The sequence below is a fragment of the Aythya ferina genome (assembly GCF_964211825.1).
Source record: "Aythya ferina genome assembly, chromosome: 1".
NCBI lineage: Eukaryota > Metazoa > Chordata > Aves > Anseriformes > Anatidae > Aythya > Aythya ferina.
This window is the reverse complement of record NC_140296.1, coordinates 45036253-45056029: the sequence shown is the minus strand read 5'-3', so window position 1 is coordinate 45056029 and position 19777 is coordinate 45036253. Positions and strand designations below refer to the sequence as shown.

Below are 19777 nucleotides of genomic sequence, written 5' to 3'. Positions count from 1 at the left end.
AGTTCTGTATGAACTAATGACATTACTAACATTTTCTGAAGCTAAATTTCTATTACTAATAATTCTGATGGTGAAATAAGTGCTACCAAACAGTAACAAACATATCTAATGGAACTGAGCTAACAAAAGTGTTGGCAAACATATTTCAGTGTAGTCACAATCTATTTCGTGATGGTCAGGGTCAGCACAGAATGTTTCAAGACCTATAACCTTGCATGTTATACAAGCTTGTTAACAGGCATGACCAGATAAAAGTTAATTCTATTTTAATTGGCAAGAGTTTCTAATAAAAATCGGTGCTGCAAACACAGACTGCAGAACAGGAAATGCAGAAAATGTAGAAGTGAAAATTGAAAAGACTTTAAGTCCACAAGTCTCGGAATTCTGTAGGGTTAATTCAATTTCACACTTGTGTCATCCAGAGCAGAATCAGACAGTGTTGCAAAATGTATCCTACTGCAATACATAATCTGAAAAAGTCTGAAAAGATCACTTTTTTAGCTGGAGTACAATCAACCTCCAGCTACACTCATGCAGTTGAGAAGTGAGTCTGGTGCCTTCATTTCACAAATACAGAACAGGGAGGAAAAAGGAATGTGCCAGCTAAATGAGGAAATGAATCAAGGGTGATTAAATGGGAAAGATGCTTTATATTCAACAAAGATGGATATGTGAAAAATGAGTTAAATGAGGAAGGGAAAAGGCTTTTTGCCACAGTGGCTCGAGGTGTTATCAGGAGATGAAGGGAAGACAAGAGAGATCAGACCAACAATTTAGTGAGAAGTTTAAAAGAAACAATTGGGTTTTGGTGTTTCCCCCCCGGGCATGTCAATAATATAGGTGAGTGGGTCACTCTGTAATGAAGTGTTCACACATTCATGTTCTGCATATGCATGAAAAGATCGGGGAGCTTGTTCACAGATATGCTGGGAAACATCTTTAAATCTATTTTACTTAGATGTGCAGTTGTTTCCAGCCTCCTGAGGCAGTTCTCACTCTCCACAAGAGCCCGCACAAATCTCTCTGCTCCTTTTCTTACGCTTCACTGAAGGGCCCAATAACTGGAACGAGCTGGCTGAGATCAGATGCATTGCTCAAGCTGCCCAAAGCAACAACGAGATAACCGGGCTGGATTACTACTAGCCCGTGATGGACAAAACACTAGCGCTTATCTAAGGGCAGTATACGAAGTACCCCAGCTTGTAAAGTGATTTACATAGCGGCACCAGTCTCTCCGAAGTCTCAGCTTTCTGCAAGCAGCTCCTACAGCCCTGGATGTGCTGGGGGCTTGTTTGCAGGCAGGAATAAAACGCAGACACGGGGAAGGGTCTCGGGGAGGACAGCAGGGCAAACACCTCTTCGTCCCCGCAGGCGTCCCCTGGCAGTGACAAAATCTCCTTTAACAACCGCGTCGATTCGCCAATTGCTTGAAACCCCCCAAAACGTCTTCTCGCTGAGGCTGACACGCTCGACCTGCCCCAGGACGAGGAGGACGGGCTCCGAGAAGGGACGGCGGCGGCGGGGTACCGAGGTAGGGAACCCCTCGACCGGGGGGCGGCGTGAGGGGCGTCCCCAGCCCCGGCAGCCCTCGGAGCCCCCCCGGCGGCAGCGGCCCCGAGCCCCGGGAGCTGCGGGGAGGGGAGGGGGGAGGAAAGGGGTGGGAAGGGGGTGCGGGGTAGGAGGCGGAGGGGAGGTGCGGGTGGGAGGAGGGCGCGGGTGGGGTCTGTCCGTGACGGATGGGCCAGCTGCAGGCCAATGTTTTAGAAAGGGGGGGGGCCGGCTCGGCTTTAGGCGGTGGATTTGGCCGCGCCGCTGACAGCCGCTGGGGTCCCTCCGCAGGATCCCGACCCTCCTTCATTCCCTCCCTGCCTCCTTCCTTCCCTCCGGCCGCGGCCCGGGGCGCCCATCGCGGCGGCAGCCGGCCGGGGCGGGGAGCGACCGGCGGAGCGCGTTTCCCTCGCTCGGCAGCCACAGCCCCGCAGGCGGCGGGCGGGGAGGGAGGGAGGCTCGGCGAGGCTCGGGAGGCTCAGCGAGGAGAGGCGAGGCGAGGCTCGGGGGTGAGGAGCGGAGGGGGAACGCAGCGGGGTCCCCCCCCACCCCCGACGGGGCTTCCCCGCCCCAGCCTCCGCTGGGTGGCGGCACCCCCCCGGGGAAGGCACACACGGAGGCGACCACCCCCCTCTTATCTTCCCCTCTCCGGAGCTCACCCCCTGTCCCCTCTCTCCTCCGCGCAGGTCGGAGCTGACAGCCCGACGGGGGTCCGGCCGCGCCACGCCATGCCCGCTGCCCTCCTGCTGCTGCTGCTGCTCGGCTGCCGCCCCGCCGCCGCCGCCGAGGACAACGGAGCCTTGAGACCCCCGGGTCCCGGCCTGCAGGGCCCTCCGGGGGCCGCCGAGGCCGCCCCTCTGACGGCCGGGCCCCCCATGCCGCCCAACGCCTCCCGGGCGGCCGCGCTGCCCAAGGGCTTTGGGGGGGTGGGCGGCGGGCGGCCCCGCTCGGCCTCGCCCCCCATGTGCACGGGGCAGACGGAGATCAAGGAGACTTTCAAGTACATCAACACGGTGGTGTCCTGCCTGGTCTTCGTCCTGGGCATCATCGGTAACTCCACGCTTCTGCGGATCATCTACAAGAACAAGTGCATGAGGAACGGCCCCAACATCCTCATCGCCAGCCTGGCCCTGGGCGACCTGCTGCACATCATCATCGACATCCCCATCAACGTCTACAAGGTGAGCTGGGGATGGGAAGGGCCCGGCAGAGGGCTCGGGGGTGCCTGCAAAAACCTCAGAGGGGGGCGAGGAGGTCGGATGTCCTCCCTCCCCCCCGATCCCTGCCCTGCCAGCTGGAAATGGGGCTGAGGTCTGCACTTAGGGGTGGTCAGGCTCCAAAAGCTGCATGGGAGCAGGTGCTTCAACCCAGGGATGAAGGACCTTCGCGGAGCAGGTCAATGCTCAGTGGGTACATTGCCTCTCTCCCTTTCCCGAGGAATGGAGGAGAGACACTGAAGGCCGGCTTCTTCTGTGTCTGTGGGTGCTGCTCAGTGCTATGGGTTCTGCTGGGGCAGGGTCAGTTGTGTACTTCACATGGGCCCACACGGTCGCTGATGGCACAGGGGCTTTCAGACATCTCTTTAACATGTGAAGTGGTTGTGAGGTGTGATGCTCTCCTGAGCTGTGAACCCTTTCCCCAGTGTTGCAGCACGAGCAGCTAAGGGAGGGAGCCACACCTCCTGCTCTTGCACCCCTACTCCTTAACGTGGTAAGACTTGCTACAGGAGTATTATCTCGGTCTCATCTCTACCCAGCTTGAGCAGTCTGTGTGTCCTTATGAATTCCTTGTGCATGTGAATCCAGCCTCTAGTTAGGATGAGCATTCCTGGGAGGGATGCTGGAAAAACAAGATACCTTCTGCCATAAAAATTTGCAGGCCAGGTTGCTGAATACCCGTCAGTTATTGAGTAAAGTGAGCATGAGAGCCTTCACCTATTGCATCTTATATGTGCGGTTTTAAGCTCTGGGTTTTGTTACTTTTTTCTTCGGGGAAAAAAGTAACATTGAAAGTTCAGGTTTTGAGTTTAGTCTCTTGTATCTATAGTGATTATTCACAGAAGCTGCTGAAGTGGGAGAATACTGTATATCTATCCCGTTAAGTACTGAAGCATTACAAAGCAGGGAGTTTAAAACTCATCATGACAGTGTTAAACTCCTGAGCTAGGTAATTTGGATTACATGAGAGTCATTCATTTTGTAGTGTCAGTATTTTCCATGCTATATGTTTGTCATCGTTTTTTGAGAGGTGTGTGAGATTGGAATTTATGAAACAAAATACTTAAACTGTTTTGAAAAAGCATTTCTCTAAAATATATATTATTTTTTTCTTCTCAAAAAAAAAAAAGTACATGGATAGCAGTTGCTCAGTACAAGACTTTGCAATCTCAGTGACACCGTTTTAAAATTAAATTAATGATAAAATGCGGTTATATGCCACAGTCCTTATCTTGATTGAATGGCATCAAGTATATCACCATGAGAAGGTTGGAGTGGGAGGAATAAAAGGTCAGACTGCAAGCTGATAAATATTATACCAGCTGCAAGTCTAAGATGTTTATTGTGTTAGCAGGAGAATTTTGGGAGCAGCGCAATAGTTCTCAGGTGCTGAATGCTGCACTGCATCTTAATGAAGGGCCCGTAATAGAATTAATTCATTGGTTGGAATAGTGAGAGAAATACTTGCTCATTTAAAACAGGACTTTTGAATAAATGTCATTAAAATCAGCCTTTAAATATTGTTTGTTTAATCAAAATTAAGAATTGAATGCAATTTAAGGTGGTAACTTTTTTATCAATTATGCATCCACCCAGAAAGCAATGAGGGGCAATGCTGCAAAGCAAACACAAGCTGGGTATAATCACCCAGCAGTGTGGGAAAAACAAAGGCTAGGGAGGCCTTCGTTTGTAAATCAAGTATAACAGTTGTAACTTGCAATTTGAAACAATTTCAAAATGAATGAAACAGATGTTCAGAATTGCTACCAGATCCTCAGTTAGACAGCTACATGAAAAAAAGTGTGAAAGAATTTCTTCTGTTAAAAGAATGCCATCAGCTTACTCAACAACTCATGTAGTAGAAAGTATGGAAGTGCCTGTGAACACTTTCCAGACAGATCCAGAAGACAGAACTCAGAATTCACACTAGAAGCATATTTTTATTAGCTATTAAATGTGATAACTGCAAAAGATGTCCCTTGTGAGTATTTAAGTTAAGTGAGTAAGTAGCTGAAAAAATACACGAATGAACATTCAGATCACTCATTTGAGGGTATCTGAAGGGAAAAAAAAAAAAAAAAAAAAAAAAAAAAAAAATAATAATAATAATAATAATAATAATAAACACCAAACAGATATTACGTATACTGTGAGATAAATGCAGTCCAATGTGTAATATGCCTATTAGTCCATTGAAGCTGGTAAATTTAGTGAATACTTTCTGTAGAAAATGTGAAGAATTGGAATTCTTCACACAATCAGCAAACAGGGTACAAAATTAGGGAAAAAGGAGTTGTGTCCTGGCAAGCTGAACATGGGAGACCTTTTCAGTTTTCAGGGTCCTGGCTTTGGCTGTACCCCCAGAATTGCAGAATGTGAAATAGAGAAAAGCCTAAGACAATCATTCTTCAGCGTGCAACAAGATGCTTCGCCAAATTCCTGACAGTTGTAGCAAAAGTGTGAAGATGCTCTTATGCCTAGATCAGCTTCTTCACTGTGTCTTTGTTAATATGAGGCTGAAGTTCTTTAAGGTGTGAATGTAAGGAGCAGAAGGGTACAGTAGGAAATACTGTATTCCAGTGGTCAGCAAGCCTTTTATGTCCTCTTAATCTAAGGAAGATAGGAAGCAGTGGCCAACTGTCCTTCTGATTCCTCTGCAGTTCCAGAAGGCTTATACTTAGTTTCTCAAATTGTTAAAGGTGATAGCTCTCATGTGTCAGATGCCAAAATAACATCAAGACTGAAAACCCTAAACTTAATGTAGTTCCACAACATTTGGGTAGTCCTGTGCACAGCCAGGAGTTGGACTTGATGGTCCTTGTGGGTCCCTTCCATCTCAGGGTATTCTATGATTTCTATGGTTTCTATTATCTCTGCTTCTCATGTATATATCTGTAATAATAAAGGAACATATAATTTTAAAAGCTGTAATCAAATAATATAATACCCTGCTCTCTCTTCTGACATAAAAATATCTCTCTTTCTCTTGTTTTGTAATACTCATACTCATATATTAAATTCAATTTATTGTCATGTTCCAATAGATATTCAGCGGGGTAAAGAACATATCCTCTGCACACTTCTGTGTGGCTTTCTGAACTTCAGCTGTCAATTTGCTATGACACAAATGAATGAGGAATGTCTACCTGAAAATACTGTGACAGGTTCCTTTATCTCAGAGATAAAGAGAGAGTAGAGAAAATAAATGTCAGAGAAGGGACAAAAACTGGTCTTTATCCAAGCGAGTGATCAAAGGCCAAAGTCAGCTTTGTAGGCAATGATTTTTTTTCTATGATACATTTTAGGGATTACATAAAAATAGTTAAAGAACATTATATAGCATTGTCAAGCATTGGTAAGATAAGAAAGAAACAGATTAGGGACTGCATACCACATGAAGACTTAAATCAGCCCCCTTGTTAATCCAGCTGTGTTCTGAAAAAAAAAGGCAGGGTTTCCATGGAAATGTCTTTGTGATGATATAACTCCTACAATGCAAGTACCTACAGGGCATAAGTCAAGGTTGCCTCCATCACGATAAGGCCAATTTTCCTAACTTTCCCCCAAAAGTAAAGCTGCTTGTCTTCAGAGGACATTGTTTCTGTTCTATTACAACACCTTGCCACCTGCCCTTTTGGTGTCAAAGAATATAACCATTTTTTAATGTGGGAAATGTGAACTATTTTCTTTTGTTCAACATCTGAACCATTTACTTGAGGTCTTTCAAAGTTCATCTTAGAATTTCTTACTCGAAGTTTATTAATCTATGACCATATAAAGTATGATGTTTAGTTGGCCTAAGATCATGGTCAGCAAATGCACTTGGCAAATACCTGAATTGTCCAGTGGAGGAACCTGCCTAGACTCTACAGACAATAGTGGCTAACTTTGTTCTGTAGTTAGATGGGAAAAGTCTATGCTGATGTCCCATATATGGAGTAGTAGAAATGCCTGTACATTGAAAGTGTAGTGTACGCAAACAGTTTTCATGACAGATCTACAAGTCAGCATACATTAGACAACAACTACATAGATTTGTAAATTAATTTTTTCATTACATATACATTTGTTACTTATACATTCACTCAAAGATGCATGTGACAAATTTCAAAACAAGATTTCATCTTCTCTTAATTATTTAGCTTCACCCTGTGTTTATGCTTCCCTATCTGACAGCAGCACAGCTCAGCTTTCTTTCTTGTTACTTTTGATTCAGTCCTTTTACTGGGTTTGTGAGAGTGCAGAAACTTTTGACTTTGAGAAGACAGGATAAGGTTTCTGTCATTTTCAAGATGAATGTATGATATTGCTTCATCTTAATTCAGTATTAAAAAAAAATAAAAGTTTGCAAGCAAAAGTTACTCATAAAGACACATGAAAAAGAAAATAATTATGTGCCTCATGTTAAGATGTACACTGCTTATTGGATAGATCAGTAAAATATTCTTAGCTTAGCTAGTGAAAGAGAAATAATTTTTTTATCTAAAGAGAGAATCCCACCCCGACATATGAATAAGTCCTAATTATTGTTAAACATTACTAAGTATTGCAATGTCTGACTCAGCCCTGACCGTAACCTTAATTTCCCGGGCAAACTCATTTTTGAGAAAGTTTACTCCTGTGAAATACTGAAAAATTCTTTATCTGCCAGCCATTTCATAAATATATTGAAAGAAATGTTGCTTATGAATTAGGTGTGCGATTGTATGTCTGATTTCTCGTGTAACTCTGCAGTTGATAAATATGAAAATCAAGTCCTATCATTGTGAACTAGGCTCACTGTGAATGCAGAGCTAGCAGGAAGTAAGAGTTCCTGCTTTGCATTTCCATGGGCATTCATTGCTTGGAACTAGGACACAGACATAAATAAGTGCACGCCCTGCTTCTTCTTCATGTCTGACTGTGGAAAGTCAACAACAGTGGGTTGAAGCCGTGGCATCAGCCCTCTCTGGCTGGTGGCCATAGCAGCTGAGCCATCAGGAGCAGCATATTGTCCTCACGTGCTAGCATATTCCAGCAGCAGATTGCTAACAAACCTGTCTTCCTACACAACCAAGAGGAAGCAGGGCAGGAATTGTAATTCACAGGTGTGTTTCTGAGTCACAATATCTCTTGGGGCTACTTTCATTACTGTGATGCTTTTACATCATCTCAGACTCTGATCTGTGCCTAGTCTGCTAGGAGTCTGTCAGGTAGAAACAGTGCTATCACAATATAATTAGTTCATTTCAGTATGAATTCACATCATTCTGCAATGTTTTCTTTCTTTTTACTCAATTTAATTTTCAACACGTTTCTGTGCCTTAGCTAAAACTTCACTCATGTAAAACAAATGACAATACAATACTGGAAAAGGTCAATCGGAATACAGCCAGTGGTAGACTTCTTTTGGCATTTTACTTCTGAAAACGCAACATTATTTTTCCTCTTTCCTGTCATTTGGCAGTATCTCATGACTCAAAGTCACTTGTCATTTCTAAGACTGCAGTCTCTTTGTACAGATACCCTGTTATGAATCATAAGAAAATAATTCTACCCATATGAAATTTTATTAGGCCACATCTGTACTTCAGTAAGAATAATCAATTGTTCTTGTCCACAAACACTTTGCAATGAATTTTTATTGAATACTTTATAAAGGATTTTCACGGTACCGTAAGGCACTGTTTTGAGGAGATGGCAATACAGAGTACAAATGAACAGAAGCATAGTTCAGTAGTTAAAATATTCTGCTTTTATTTTACTATCTATGTTTTCAAGCTTTTGCTGCAAAGCATATCATTAGCCACTTGCAATACCATGGTAGAGAAATTTGTGACTCATGCATTAAAATTCTCAAATTTCACAATACATCAGCTGCAAGAGATAAAGGACATGTTTTTCCAATCCAACAGACAGCTGTGTGTCCATTCTGCTCCTGATTTAAAAGCTGGATGAATGAAAGTAATATTTTGATGTGATGCTAAACCCAAATTAATGCACCCTTTCTCTCAGTAGAGCACATCCACTCATGTGCAGCCCAATTATAATCCAGCCATATGGCTTCCAAACTAGAGCTGGCTTAAATCCAGGCAGCTTGGAGCACAGGTGTGACCGTCTGCACCTGAGAGATAAGCATTAGTTCTGGGAAGTCTCATGTGTGGCTAAATTTTTATGATTTTAGTGCAGAGAGACAAGGGAGTGTTTTGTACAGACACCGGCTAGTTGTAGCTAAAATTTTTCAATAGGATGTGTTAACAAAAACTTGATCAATGTTCTGGGATTTTAGTTTGGTGAAGAGCAAAATACATAATTTAAAAACTTGTATATATATATCAGTTCTGGCTTAATATATACAAATGTACAATATACAATATATATTATAAACAAGTATACAATGTACTTGCTACTAAGATCTTGATTTCTATAGCAACTTGGTGTGTGGTAAGCTGGATGTTCACTGCCTGATTGATATTTATAAATTATTCCAGGTGTTGTTTGATTCGGTAGAGTGTATATTTAGAAAACCTGTGATTTTTCACATTGCAATCTTAACAGCAGTTTGTTACTATCACCTCCTTACAGCAATTAAAAAGAAGTCTTAAGGAGAGGCTTTACTGAAAATACTTTAATTACAGTCTGAGTTATTTTCCCACATCGCATAAGCAAAACATACTGTACAGTCCTTACAGCCTCCTCCCTGCTTCCTCTGTTTTATTGCTTTCCATGCAACTCTCAAGAAACATAAATCCTTAGAATTTATTTTTCTGCTTCATTTCTGCAGAAGCATTACACTCTTCATCTTACTTAAGTAGATCAATGTAGAAATAGATCAAAGCAGGTTTATGTTACAATTTTCCTACTGCTGCTCTTTCAAAGATCCCATTTCAGCATAGGACTAAAGCAGAGTTTTTGGAGGTATTCTGGTTCTTGAAAATACTGGTGGGGACTTCATAGGGATTTCTAAAAGCATATGCTCATGAAATGTTGTACTTAACTTCCTTTGTGTTAAAAGAAAATAAAATTATATTAATGTTTTTGAAAAACTCTCTGTCTTGGCCCATTTAACTGCTTATCCCTAGATGCATATAGACATGTTCTTGAGGGCTCTGCTGAACCAAACCAACATGAGCAGGCAATTCTGTGGCTATCTTCAATCATTTTGGACCTCAGCAGAATCTAACTATATGGTGATCTATTTCTTTTCTTACATTCCTCTTTAAAAAGATGATTGAGGAGATCTGAGATGAGGGAAAGATTTTGTAATCTTTTTTTTTTTTTTTTTTTTTTTGGCAATTGCCGTTGTTCTTTCTTCTCCTTTTATATTTTGAACTCCTCTATCCACAATAGATCCAAGAGGCCCCAATTGAAGAAAGTTATGAAAAACAGATCCATAGAGATGGGCTTAGATAATGTAACTAATTACAGAAACTCAGAAGGTTTACTTTTGTATACAACAATTGCGACTATTTCTTGGCATAATCTCTATTCTGGAGGGCCTTGTTTTTATGGGGAATTGGAAGATTTGGCTGCTGCTGTGATGTATTTGAGCCATTAGAGCAGCTTGCAGCAGTACAAAGATTAAATATTTCTAAAATGCAGCTACAGGCAAACAGTTCATAGTGTCAGCCACGAGGAAGCGCTTTCTGTGTCCAGTAAATCTTGTTCTCTAAATTAGCTATAGTGTACCACTAGGGATGTGATGGAAGATTTCCATGAAAGTGTAAGACCCAAACTGCCAACCTAAATCCAACCTGAAATTAATCCAGCCTGAGAATTATTGTGCTGTTTTCTTTCTTCCATAGCAGATACAGGTATATGCAGCTAGCTCTTTTGGTGTATTGTAATATAGATTATTGGAAAACTGATCAGTTGGTCAGTAAAGATTTTCAATGCAGGATGTATCTGATCTATCTTAATCTGAAGTAAATGAGATATTTACTTCAAATTAATTGATTAGGATCTTGAGTGTCAAGTGGAAGGAAGAGGTCCCACAGGAAGGCCCCTCCTTTCGTCACTGGATGGTCAGCTAAAAACTATGAGATGCATTGCCCTCCGGTGTTGCTTACTTTCTCAGCTGAGGGAGTCTAGACACCAAGCTTCAATTACACACCACCCCAGCTGTGCAGTTGTAGGCTTTGCCTCTGTTCTGATGAACCTCAAGTTACTTTCTCTTTTTCTAGTAAATGGAGAGTTACTTGCAACATTTAAGAACCCATGAACACTCTTCCCAAGGGAGATGGAAATCCCCACTTCTCAGTCACTTTTCACCATGAACACTGAGTTGGTGAAGCTGGAAGCAAAATGAGTGGAATTGTAGGGCTTGAAAAGTGAGGACTAAGCTCTTATGCTTATTCTTGCTCAGACAGGGACTGCCTGTGTTGCTACTGTTCTGTTTTTAGGACATGTACCTTAGAGACTACTTTGTAAAATGGCTCTAATTGACTTAAGTTTTATAAGCTGGAAAAGAAAAACAAGACTATTTTGCAGCTTTGTGAATTAATAAAAAAAATATTCTAATATTTTTCCATTCTAATCTCTGTACTCTTTTCACAGCTACTTGCAGAGGACTGGCCCTTTGGTGTTGAAATGTGTAAATTAGTGCCCTTCATTCAAAAGGCATCAGTGGGCATCACAGTGTTGAGTTTGTGTGCCCTCAGTATAGACAGGTGAGACTGTTTTTTCATCAGACTCTATAATTTCTTTTAAATAAGAGCATTGGCTCAAATTCTCTTCTCCATTCAGCTGATGTGACACTAATAAGTTGAATTTAAGCCAATTAAACCAGATGGCTTTATATATATATATCTAATCTGCAAATGCATGCTGTTGTTTCAGGTACCGAGCAGTAGCTTCTTGGAGTCGAATTAAAGGAATTGGAGTGCCAAAGTGGACTGCTGTTGAAATTGTACTGATCTGGGTTATATCAGTGGTATTAGCTGTTCCGGAAGCTATTGCATTTGACATGATTACGATGGAATACAGAGGAAAGGATCTCAGAATCTGCCTACTTCACCCCACACAAAAAACATCCTTTATGATGGTAAGACACTGAAATTTGTACCATAGCTCTCTAGAACAGTTCCATCATCTGTTCCAATGATCTGTGGATTGCAGTGTTCACAAGCATATATAAAACTTACTTGAACATAATGTTCAAATGAAATTCTGGCAAATTTCTGAAATACGTTGGTTAAAAGAAGAACATTCAGAAAACTGTCCTTTTGTGGGTGTGGGGCATTTCATCTGTTATGTATGGATGCTTTTTAGAGACAGACTAACCAATTAGTTATAGTACACTTTTCAAAATGGTCAACATTAAACTCCTAACAATACTTTTTTGCTGCTGTGTTTTGTTCTGCTTTTCCCTTCTAGTTTTACAAGCAAGCTAAAGACTGGTGGTTGTTCAGCTTTTACTTCTGTTTGCCACTGGCTATCACAGCACTTTTCTACACTCTCATGACCTGTGAAATGTTACGAAAGAAAAGTGGGATGCAGATTGCTTTAAATGATCACTTAAAACAGGTAAAAATTTATCCCTGACAACTTTGCTGATAGTAATACCTTTACTGACTCTACTGCCACATCATTCTCTTGTTATTTTATGAAAAATTCAAAATAATTGCTAAGAAGTACTTCCCTAGCAGTGGTGCCAATGACCTTGCATATATATCAGAGCCATCAGAAATCTAAGACATTTACTGACAATCACAAGACACTTTTTCTCATTTGGTGTTAATCCTTCAGACCTTATAGGTTTTGTTTCTTCTTTATAATAATGAGAGATGGATATTTTGTAATTAAAACTAAGATCATACTGTAATATAGAAACCGGTGCTGTAAAGTTGTTAATTGTTTTGAATTAATTTCATGCCAAACTGTAGTGAGGTTAGCAGTGTATCAGAACAAAACACATTCCAAAATACATTCCAAGTTAGGAGTGCACCAGAGGGAAACATCAAATGTCATTAATTTAATTCTACTAAGGCAGAATTAAACTACATTAGTACATATATATGTGTTTCTTCCTTTCCTAATAGCCTTTTAGTTTGCATGCTAATTTGCAATGGTAGTGTAAATAAGTGTAATCATCTTACCTTGATAAAGCTGTAATTTAAATCTCTTGGGACCTTTAAAGTAAGGCCTGAGATCAAAGCACAAGAAAATGCAGTTGTAAACAAGTTGTCATTTGAAAGTGATTAGGCAGATGACTATCTTCCACATTTTAATTTAAATGACTGTTTTTGTGTTTGCCATTTTTCATATTATTACTCATACTTCTGTAAATTAGAGATATGGAGAATTGGTGGAATACATCTAAAACAATAGAAAAGATTAAGTACATATTCAAAGAAAATAAGTTACTCTGATGTTCTCTTAACTCCTATTATGATAGGGTTTTTATTTTGTTTATTAAACATTTGGATATTAGAAGGCAACAACAATCAAGAGAGAGACAGAAACTGTAATGATGTTCTTTCCAATTTTCATTTTCAGAGACGTGAGGTGGCCAAAACTGTGTTCTGCCTGGTACTTGTTTTTGCTTTGTGTTGGCTCCCTCTTCACTTAAGCAGAATATTGAAACTCACTATTTATGATCAAAAGGACCCAAATAGATGTGAACTTTTAAGGTGAGACTATAAACAGAAAATACCTATGTGCTGCTGGCATGCTCCATAAGCATACTTGGATTTCCTAATGAACTAACTTGTTCTGTATGCCTGAAGTTGTCTCTGCTTTCTCATCCAGTACATTCTGGTTTCACTCTGGTAGCAGACTTGGGAAATTATGAGGAAGCCCACGAACAGAGGGCTTCTGTCCTGTTTGCCTGGTCTTCTTCCTCATCCCTTTTGGGACTGATGTTCTATCTTCTGGTGTTATGTGGATATAGGGGGGAGATTCTGTCCCCATTTTCCCTTTCAGCTGAACAGCTAGGATTAAAACTGTGAAGAAAACCTCACAAATCTTTGCTCTCACAAGTTATGATGATTAGATCTTCTGAAACTACTTTCATAAGAATGGTCTACTGATTCAAACCTTATTATTTTGCACGGTTGTTACTTCCATAAGTTAATTCTATTGATAGAGGTCCATTTACTGCTACATTTAATAGATCATCTTTGTTGAGTAAAGCTGAATCTAGTTTTCAAAACTGTAAACCTCCACTAAGCCTTTTCAGAGAAAATGTGAAGAATCTCACTAACTTTAATTTCCACACAGCTTTTTTCTTGTGATGGATTACATCGGCATTAACATGGCTTCACTGAATTCCTGCATCAATCCAATTGCTCTGTATTTGGTGAGCAAGAGATTCCAAAATTGCTTTAAGGTAAGAGACTGTTGAGAGCTACACCTCTGGTTAAAAGACAATGTCAGCAGTAAAATGCATTCCATAACACAGAGAGTGTTTTAAATGTTCATTAAGTTTTACTTTAAAGTTATGATAGGTATTCCCTCCCTTTCCTGATGAAGCTATGTAGAAAGGTATTAAAGCTTTATAGGGACTAAAAGAGAAAGCAAAAGAGAGAAGCATAAAATAAAGCTTGCTGGTATCACACTCATCAGGCTACATCACTTCCTGATGACCTGGCATGTGGCCATTTTGAGAGCCCTGACAAAGCAGGCTCAGTCTGCTCTGCAGAGATTCACGTAGCCATATCCTCTGCAACCCGACAGGGAGGGCACTGACCACATATTCCTCACATCCTGACTGAGCAGTTGAGTCAGTAGGCACTTAACTAACAAAGAGGGTACAAGTATTCCCTTGTGCCTTTCCAACACCAAGCGACACACCTGCTCAGAGTTTTAACTTGGTTTAGGTGAATAGCCCCCTGACACTCATTCTCCATATACGATTTGAGCCTCTGGATTACAGTCCATCTCCCAGCAGTACTACATTCTTCTAGCCACCTCGATCTATCATGTCTGCTTGGAAAATGTGTAGTTGGTGCTCAGCAGCACCAAACAGCACCAGTGTACTTGGAGCTTTTTTGAGGCCCCTAATTGTCCTCAGACACTGTATTGGGGTTCTTACATTACCACACACAAATTCGTAGACTTTTCTTTTGTTAAGAATGTTAACAGTTGACCATTGCTAGGCTTAGTGCTAGTTGTGCAACTTGTTTACTGGCTGCATCTTTCAGTTGGATATCAGTCAGCTCTACATCTAGTAGCACTGTGATATCTCCCTCATAATTATAACAGCACATTACTGAAGCTTTAATGTTGGTCTCATCTTCCCTGTCTACATTGCTGGAAACTGAAAGAATCACTGGGTCTAAACACACAGCAGATCAAGCCTCAAGTGTGGAAACAAGTGGGCATGGGGAGAGAAGTCCATGGTAAAAACCTGACATGATTTTGAGCACCCAAAGCCAGTCCATAGCATCAGCAAAAGGACTGAAGTGCATCTAGTAAACTATGTGTGGCTTTTCACTATTCTACTGAGTTCTTGTTTTTTTTTTTCCTCCTCTAAAAATGAACTAAACAGCATCTCACTCCAGAAGTATAGATTATTGTGTATAATTTTTTACAAGAAAGATTATCCAAAAAAGGACAAAAAGAAGTCTCATTTCATTTTGAGATGCATTTAAACATTTCTCTTCCTGCCGTCCAGCACTCAGGATGCTAACGGGATATCCCACTGGGTAGTTGCCACTTGAGCAATGCAGAGCATAGCCTTGTTTCTTTGCTTATGCTGCAATGCCAAAATAGCATCTTTCATGCTTTCCATTTCCTACTGTACCACTGAAGAAGGGCAGTGTTTTGGTGCATTTTGCAACATGTGAAAAACAAAATGATGCAAAATATTTATTCTTTTTATTTTTACAGTCATGTTTGTGTTGCTGGTGCCAGTCCAAAGATCTGTTGTCCCTGGAGGAAAGGCAGTCCTGTTTAAAGTTCAAAGCTAATGACCACGGATATGATAACTTCCGCTCCAGTAACAAGTACAGCTCTTCATAAAAACAGGCATAAAAGGTATATTCTCTTACATTAATGCTGGTGCCTTTTTAAGTAAAAGTGGCAATTACTTTTAATGAAATGGTAACATTTAGAAAACTCTAGTTTTGCGTTTGCACAAAACCAAAAGAATATCATTTAAAAAAAAAAAAAAAAAAGTGAAATCTGTGCAACTCTCAAAGTCATGGACATTTACAAAACTCTAATCTATAGAACATGAGGAAAAGCATAAAAAGTCATTGTTAGCACTTGAATACTTCTGAATCAGCACTTCCAAATGATCCCCATTTCCTGTATATTAAACCGTCATTTGTATTCACTGTAACAGTTGTAGGAACTGGAGTCACGGTAATTACTAAGCAGTATAATGTAACTTTAATTGGATCAAAGCCAGTATTATTATATAACTCAATATATTATCTTTTATAAAGCAAATTAACCACCATCACTATTGTTTTGTTTTGTTTTTAAAATAAAACCTGAGATATGTTGTAATGCGAGTTTAAATGTAAAAAAGTAGAATTTTTCAGGGTTTTATAGAGGTAGATAATGAAATATTAAAGGATGCAGTCAAGTTGAAAGTGCATTTCACTCTGATGATTGTTTTTACCTACTGTTGTTGGAAGGAACTTCCAAGACCTCTATAAATACCATTCTGTAGCCACTTCACTTGTTCAGTGCATTTGGCAGCACTTGGGTATGGTCCATTTCACTGTTTCCATGTTATTTGTGTTTAATGGCAGCAGAGGAGAGGAGAGAGGAAAAAAAAAAAAAAAAAAAAAAAAAGGAAAAAATGTAGAGTAATAAAACCATAGAAGCAATGGCTAGTATTGGAAACTAGTTATTTTTAATTGAAAACAAAATGATTCTATCCCGTGTAAACAATGGGCATTCAGGAGCCCTGACAGCTTTCTCAGGATACATTTGTGACAATTTACAACTGTTTTTTTGCAATATGTATACTGTCCTGAGGCAAAATCCTTCAGAAACAGCAGGTTGAAAAAAATGTAACAAAGCAAAACATTGGGAGAATTTGAATATTTGTTTCCATACAGATTTAAATTTTGATAAAGAAAAGTAATTCACAAACTGTACTTCTAAAGAACAGTACTATGTAGCACACTTGTCTTGATTCTGTTTTAAAATATTCTACTTCTGTAGTGCCATATTTATGGGCTTAAGAAGATGTGTGATAAGTTTCTGCTTCTGTAAATAGTTTAGTGAAGCTTGATTAATTATAAAGTATTAAAATATGGGCAGGACCCTATAAGAAAGCAGAAAGATAAAAATGCCTGTAGTAAACACTATGTGTATTGCCAGGAGCAATGCACATTTTGTATATACATGACAGGTCATTCTTTGGCTTTTCATTTCCTATGAATTTGTTGCAGATGTCCCCAAAGACTTATTAACATATTTTGTGCACTAAGGCATGAGTTTTTTTTTTTTGTTTTGTTTTGTTTTGTTTTGTTTTTAAGAAAAGACATGTTTTCAATAGGCGTGGTATTTTATTGTAATAAAAGTATTTATCAAAACTCAGGATTTTTTTTTTTAATTTCCAAATTTCGCATGTAATTTTTATCTTTTTTCCAGCGTTAATTAACTTCACTTTTTAAAAATTTTTTATCTTCCATGAAGTGCCTTAAATATACTCAAGATGAAAACAGTTTTTCTAAAATGTTCAGCTGATATTGCCTTGGTTGGGGTTCATCTCAGCTGACTTGAGGTAGCTTACACCTTGCAGACAACCGAAAATAGGAGAGGTGAACTCCATCCCTGGTGTTGCCCCATCAACAGCTAGTAAGTCTATGCCTGTAAAAACAAACTGAGGATGTATGCACATGCATTTGGGCATGTGTAAGTGTGTATTTGTGTGTGTGTACATGCAAGTGTGTATGTTTTCTGCCATTAGGTTGCTATTACTATCTTTCTCTGCAACACATACACCCAACTGCTATAATGCTGAACCTTTGAAGAACAAAACTTCTAATACATTTATACATTTATATTTATAAAATATTTTTATTTTAACTTTTGTGATAACTTTCTCATGGGAAACCATGAATATCACTTCACTTCACCATATCTACAGCTATTTCTGTGAAATGCATTTCATCTGTTAAGAATGGATAATCAGTTAAAACCTAAGTTTGATGCTGGTCAGTGTTATTTTCATCAAGTTTTATATCATTACAATATTGTACGTGTATATTATTGTTAATTTTTATTTAAAATATAGGTGTTGTATTGGCAAGTGTGTAACATTTTTTATTTTTCCTGGACTAACTCTTTGTTAGGATGAGTCCTGCTAAGTCAGACATTTAAGTTTTGCAAATAAAGACCATATATGCTGCCCAATTTTTGGAGTAATATATACAGATTAGCACACTTTTTGTCTTTTTTTGGCAGTATTTTTCAAAGCAGTATTTTTACTGAAGGTATAATTTTCTTTAATAATTTTTTCAAAAATTCTACTTCCATACACTGAAAAGAATACACAGGAGAGCTCAAATGCATTTGTGTTCTAAATAATATTAAACCTTCAATAATGAAAACTGACATTTCATAAAGTCCTCAGTACAACTCTATTCCTATGTCCACTGAAATCAAGGAATGTTTAACATTCATTTCAGTTTAACATTCAATTGGAGCAGAATTAGAACACAAGAGCTTTTTAAAATACTGAGCTGAAATTTGCTGCCTTTAATAAAAATAAATAAATAAATATAAATAAAAATAAAAAAGCTAACTACTCTCTTCTTTTTTTGTATGAGGGAGTTGAAAATTTAGGAAGAGAAAGGGTAAAATCAGCTGTTGGTGTAAAACAGCCTGCGCAAGGCTCATTTCAGCCTCAGATAGAAGGTCACGGGTAACAGGACTGCAGAGAGGCACTCGCATCTTTGCAGGAGTTCAATCTTGTGTGACAGTCATCGGTCCCAATAGCCTGAAGAGCTGATATATTATGAAAACAAACTTGAAAGAAACTACAACACAACTCTGTATTTTGGCCCTCAGAGGGTAGCTTGATTTTACTTCTTCTGGCACTCTGAATTCTGCCTGCATACAGCTGTCTCAGAGTTAAGAGAGGGGATTTCAGTCTCAGTGGTCTGAATTGATACACTGGCAGCATACCTCAGAGAATCAAATGGAAAAGTCAGTAGTTATAGAGCATCTACTGTGAGCTTTGGTATTTCACTGTCCTGACCAGCTCTTAATTGGTTATAACACAGTTGGCTTAGCAAGAGAATGTTGTTTGTACTGGAATAATGTTAAAAGAATTTTTTTATTGTTCTGTATAGCTGTGTAAAATAATTTTATATGTCATTTTCTGTGGTCACTCAAACTAGAAACCTCTTTGGTTCAGACAATGTAAGCAAACTAAATTACCAATAAAATATTCAAAATTTTCATTCATTAAAAATATAAAATAAAAGTCTGACTTTTTTTTCTTCTCTGGGATCTCATTTAGTGATTTAACTGACAGGTAAAAATGAAGTAAGCATTTCAGAATTAAAAGTTAAAGTCTTTGGTCAGGATAGCTTTATACAGCTTGTTGAAAACTGGAAAGAGTTCAGACTTGCATACGCATTGCAAAATTGTCTGTTTGTTGGAACAATCAGTCATGCCTATCTTTGCTCTGCTTGTTTTTGCTCAAAATGCCAGTTGCAATCTCTTCTCTACACACCCATATATAGTCAGAAATCCTCCTGTGTTAGGGACATAACAGAAAAAAAAAGGCATGAAACTTTAGACTTGCATGCATTCTATACTGGAATAAGCCTCATGAGAACCATCACCCCTTTGTATGATGACTGTAATTCCCTACACATTTCAATTTACCTTTCCTAAAGCAGTGGAAAGCAATATCAATCTAAATTTTCTGTAGCTGGTCAAGGATATAACTTTTTATGTTTGCAGTATTGCTACATCCCAAAATACATGTATATTTCCTGTTATTAGTGTTTGGATCCAAATAGTTTGGTTTCCTTCTGTTTAGTTGCTGTTTTGCTGCATCTGCATAGATTTGTCTTTTTTCCTGGTCCTTTATCACATAGCTTCAAGTATCCTGTGCC

At 39.4% G+C, this 19777-nt stretch overlaps 1 protein-coding gene across 3 annotated transcripts; it reads left to right on the top strand.

Moving 5' to 3' along the window:
- Window positions 1–1092: 1092 nt before the first annotated feature.
- On the top strand, window positions 1093–17243 carry EDNRB (endothelin receptor type B). Of its 3 annotated transcripts, none has more exons than XM_084527475.1 (8): window positions 1093–1531; window positions 2235–2729; window positions 11301–11413; window positions 11583–11787; window positions 12120–12269; window positions 13242–13375; window positions 13965–14073; window positions 15576–17243. In XM_084527475.1, the coding sequence occupies exons 2-8, from the start codon at window positions 2277–2279 to the stop codon at window positions 15705–15707; spliced, it is 1296 nt and encodes a 431-aa protein (XP_084383601.1). In that variant the 5' UTR covers window positions 1093–1531; window positions 2235–2276; the 3' UTR covers window positions 15708–17243. The 3 variants fall into 3 exon arrangements, with proteins under 3 accessions (XP_084383601.1, XP_084383600.1, XP_084383599.1); XM_084527474.1 differs by lacking the exon at window positions 1093–1531 and adding an exon at window positions 1723–2057; XM_084527473.1 differs by lacking the exon at window positions 1093–1531 and having other exon boundaries at window positions 1723–2729.
- Window positions 17244–19777: the final 2534 nt, after the last annotated feature.